Source organism: Nelumbo nucifera, chromosome 2, assembly GCF_055504915.1.
Source record: "Nelumbo nucifera cultivar China Antique chromosome 2, China Antique-T2T, whole genome shotgun sequence".
Classification (NCBI taxonomy): domain Eukaryota; kingdom Viridiplantae; phylum Streptophyta; class Magnoliopsida; order Proteales; family Nelumbonaceae; genus Nelumbo; species Nelumbo nucifera.
In genome coordinates this window covers 98,401,211-98,405,907 of record NC_142650.1, presented here as the reverse complement: position 1 = coordinate 98,405,907, position 4,697 = coordinate 98,401,211, and the positions used below count along the sequence as shown (strand labels likewise).

General features: G+C 37.7%; 1 protein-coding gene across 1 annotated transcript; it reads left to right on the top strand.

Annotated features, from left to right (window-relative positions):
* Positions 1-1,637: 1,637 nt before the first annotated feature.
* On the top strand, positions 1,638-4,459 carry LOC104606346 (putative beta-D-xylosidase 2). The gene is made up of 7 exons (XM_019199266.2): positions 1,638-1,913; positions 2,005-2,310; positions 2,416-2,585; positions 2,677-2,777; positions 2,888-3,241; positions 3,327-3,740; positions 3,843-4,459. Exons 1-7 carry the CDS (start codon positions 1,692-1,694, stop codon positions 4,457-4,459), a joined length of 2,184 nt encoding a protein of 727 aa, XP_019054811.2. The 5' UTR covers positions 1,638-1,691.
* The last annotated feature ends 238 nt before the right edge of the window (positions 4,460-4,697 follow it).

Below are 4,697 nucleotides of genomic sequence, written 5' to 3'. Positions count from 1 at the left end.
CTTAGCCTTCACCTTCTCCTTGCTTCTTCCACAGAATACTAATTTAAGCGTCGGAGTGTTCCCACCGGGCAAGCCCCCGGGGATTCTTCTTCTTCTTCATCTCAGGTACCCTTTGGGAGCCACGCAAGTGCCAACTAGGAGTGACCGGATTGCGCACCATTACTTTTCAAATATTTAATAATATATAATAGCTTTAAATAATTAAAATTCAAATAATCAAAAAATTAAATATTTTATAGATTATTTAAATATTTAAATAACTAAATATTTATAAATAACTAAATAAACATTAGGGTCAACATTGCCATTTTCCACAATCATCTAATGGAAGATTAATTAAATCCATTGCAAATTATTAGTGGTGTTTTAGTAAAATGCTAACTAAAGGATAAAATTTAGTAAATCCATGAAACTATAAGGGGTATTTTAGTAAATGACCCTTTTTATTATTTAGCTTTTGCTTAATAAATCCCGTGCATCGCACAGATCCCCGCTAGTTGTATTTTAAATTATTATTTATTGTATTTTTGTGATAAATATAATACCTGAGTTGGTCAGTTTATATTGGTTCAAAATATTTAAAATTAAAAAATTAAATTTAAATTAAAAAAAATGCAATGGTATATTATAAAAATAAATCAAAAATTTTAAATTTACAATATAAAATTTTTAAGACTAAGAAATATGGGAATTTTTCCACTTTCTCGTATTAAAAATTATATTTAAAATATAAAAATTAATATATATTTATGGTTGGGTCAATTCGATATTGGTTGGTCTACAAATGGCCAAATTGAAATTGACTCGACCTGGTCGGGTTGGGAAATTGCTGAATTGAAGCCAATGGGAAATATTAGAAAACCGATCAACTCAGGTCGAGTTGGTCGAGTTCATCGGATTGATGAATAACCCTAATTATTGAAATTAATTATTGTTATTTTTATATTGTAAAAAAATATTAAAAGTAGATTATAAAATATAAAGAATTAATAATTATTTAAAAAATTAAAATATAAAACAATTCTTTACTCTTATTTGTTTCTATTATTTAACTTTCGCTTAACAAAGTGTATGGATCTCACGGTCCCCTTAGTATTATCAAATCTGTTTTAATTATTTCGAAGTCCTTAATAAAATTTTTAAAGTTAAAAGCCATTATAGATTGCATGTACAAAGATAGTTTCCTCTACGAAGTTCGAGATGAGAAAGGTTTTGAAAAAATTCAACTGAGAAAAATGGTTGGTTACAAGGCGGGAGTTAACAAATGTGATGGGGATAAATCTCTCAGCGGTATTTTTGGAGAAGGCAGCGATAATCTCTCTAAAGAATTTCAATATAATTAGTTAAGATAAAATAAGATAGGATTTACAGAAACTTGTGAAAATTTTCTAACAAAAAAAAAAAAAAAACAGATCATTCCTATAGAGTTTCCCTATAAATTTGACTCTCCAAATTCAATTAAAGCTTGTAGAGACGGAGTTGGGATTCTCGACATGGCTCCCTCCTCATTTTTCCTAGCCTTCTTTCTCCTTTCTTGTGTTTCTGCAACAGATTTTCCTGTTTATCTGAATAACTTCACATACGTCTGTGACCCTTCGAGATTGTCCGACTTAGGATTGGATGTCTCAAACTTCGTGTTCTGCAACAAATCCCTCCCACTGGAGGCAAGGGCTAAGGACTTGGTAGATAGAATGAGCCTATCTGAGAAGACGCAACAACTCGGAAACAGTGCAGCCGGGGTCCCTAGGCTTGGCCTACCCAGTTACGAATGGTGGTCTGAGGCTCTCCATGGAGTTACCAGCTCAGGTCGTGGTACCCACTTTGATCAGGCTGTTCCCGGAGGAACAAGCTTTCCCACTGTTATTCTCAGCGCTGCATCTTTCAATGCATCACTGTGGAAGAACATGGGCCAGGTAACAAATATATAAAAACTAGTAAGAATATTCTCTCCTCTTCTCGGTTTAGAAAAATCTCAATCAATTCATGTTTCAATGGCCATTTCAGGTTGTCTCGACGGAGGCAAGAGCTCTGTACAACTTGGGTCGTGCTGGATTGACTTACTGGAGTCCAAACATTAATGTGATAAGGGATCCAAGATGGGGAAGAGTGATGGAGACACCAGGAGAAGATCCGTTTGTTGTGGGTACTTACGCAGTGAACTACGTTAGAGGTTTGCAAGACATCGAGGGACAGGAAAACCCAAAGGATTTGAACTCTAGGCCTCTGAAGGTCTCTTCATGTTGTAAGCATTATGCTGCTTATGATGTTGACCACTGGTATGGAGTTGATCGCAGAGGTTTTGATGCAAGGGTACGTAAGAATTAATTCATTTTTACTTAGTTTTTATGAACTGAGATACGATTTTTGGTAAAGTTATGGTTTGTTTGATTTGTTTTTGCTTTTCTTTTGTGAAAGGTTGCCGAGCAAGATATGTTGGAAACATTTTTGCGTCCCTTTGAGATGTGCGTCAAGGAAGGAGATGCTAGTTGTGTTATGTGCTCCTTCAACAAGATTAATGGCATCCCTGCTTGTGCTGATCCAAGGCTCCTGAAGGAAACCATCAGAGGAGATTGGGGTCTACGCGGGTACTGAGATTTCTATACTTTAATGATGATTTCATTTTAATGGAGTAGTTGCAGTAAGATTATTAGACTAAAAATTGATTATTTCTTGAAGCTACATCGTGTCAGATTGTGATTCAGTCCAAGTGATTGTTGAAAACAACAAATGGCTCGGCGATTCACCTGAGGGTGGTGTTGCTCAAGCTATGAAAGCAGGCAAGTTCTTACATTAGTTTCTGATTTTACCGAATATTAGATCTCTTTTTCTTTTCTTTTTAATGGTCGATCTAGTGTTTAATTAGTATGATCACTACTTGGAATTTCAGGCTTGGATTTGGACTGTGGATGGCCATACTTGTCATACTACTCCAACTACACTTTGAACGCAACAAAAATAGGAAGAATCAAGGAGGCAGACATAGACAAGGCTTTGATCAATCTCTATGTTTTGCTCATGAGAGTTGGTTACTTTGATGGCAGCCCTTCTTTCAAATCTCTTGGAAAGGACGATATCTGTGCCGATGTCCACATTGAGCTTGCAGCTCAGGCAGCCAGGGAAGGAATTGTTCTGCTCAAGAATGACAACGCCACCTTGCCTCTGAGCTCCAATACCTTCAAAAATCTTGCTTTGGTTGGGCCACATGCAAATGCTACCGAAGTCATGATTGGAAACTATGCTGGTAAGGAATCGATGTGGTCTAAAATTGTATCAGTCTGGTGATTCAGAACTTATATTGATGAAGTTGTGTTACTGCATATATGTAGGTCCTGCGTGCAGATACATCTCTCCCATTGATGGTTTCTCTGCATTTGCTAAAGTTCAATATGCAATGGGATGTGCTGATGTTGCTTGCGCAAGCGGCAGCTTGATGACCCCAGCCATGGATTTAGCAAAGAATGCAGATGCAACCATAATTATTGTGGGGTTGGATTTGTCAATTGAAGCAGAGGGTAGAGACCGGGTCGACTTCTTCCTTCCTGGACACCAGACCCATTTGGTGAACGAGGTTGCAAATGTTGCCAAAGGACCAGTTATTTTGGTGGTCATGGCTTCTGGTACTATTGACATTTCGTTTGCCAAGGATAACCCTAAAATCAAAGCCATTCTCTGGGTTGGTTATCCTGGCCAAGAAGGTGGACGTGCCATTGCTGATGTTGTTTATGGAAAATACAACCCTGGTAATTAATTTAATTCTGACTAATTAGTCGATTACCTTCTCTGATCATGCTCATTTATTTCATTATCTGATTAACTTTCTGTTCTGTTTGTTGATTTATTAGGTGGAAAGCTACCAGTTACATGGTACCCTGCTGATTATGTAGACCAGCTACCCTTGACATCCATGCAACTAAGGCCTGATGATGAGCTGGGTTACCCAGGAAGAACTTACAAATTCTACAATGGCTCCACCGTCTACCCATTTGGTTATGGCCTGAGCTACACTCAGTTCATGCATCAAATAACAACTAAAGTGAACTCTATTGATGTCAAATTGAAGAGTCGACAATACTGCCGTGACCTCAGCTACGAGGAAGGGGAATATACTACGCCCCAATGCGCTGCTGTTCTTGTTAGTGACATGAGCTGCGACAAGCAGTTTGAGTTTGAGGTGGATGTTGAGGTCAGAAACACAGGAAGCGTCGATGGAAGTGATGTGGTGATCGTATACTCGAGGCCTCCCAGAGGCGTCGCAAGGACTCATTCCAAGCAGGTGATAGGGTTTGAGAGGGTCTTTGTGCCAAAGGGACAGACCCAGAATGTGAAGTTTGTCTTCAATGCTTGTAAGAGTTTGATGGTGGTAGAGAGAAATGGTTACAGCCTTCTGCCGTCCGGGATACACAGCATAATCGTTAATGATGATGAGGCTTCAACTCCAATCCAAGTGAACATTCATTAGCTAGGCATTAGGGTAGTCTGAGAAATGTGTTGCAGATTTAGGTGATTAGAATGTAATTGCACTCTAGATCTTAGTGTACTTAGTAGGATCAGGAATATAATATAATGAGAGTTGAGTTCTTTGTTATCAATATATAGTTGGTTTTTAGATAAATTGTTTTATAAATGGAATAGAATTTAATTGTTTATGCGTTGAAAAGAACAGCTAAAAAATGAGACTAGAATGGCGGAAAAGATGA

Excerpts from the sequence above, each read along its gene's own strand:
- LOC104606346 (XM_019199266.2), top strand. The coding sequence starts at position 1,692 with ATGAGCCTATCTGAGAAGACGCAACAACTCGGAAACAGTGCAGCCGGG. Across the intron at positions 2,311-2,415 it reads GCAGAGGTTTTGATGCAAGG|GTTGCCGAGCAAGATATGTT; the intron begins GTACGTAAGAAT and ends CTTTTGTGAAAG. Across the intron at positions 3,242-3,326 it reads CATGATTGGAAACTATGCTG|GTCCTGCGTGCAGATACATC; the intron begins GTAAGGAATCGA and ends GCATATATGTAG.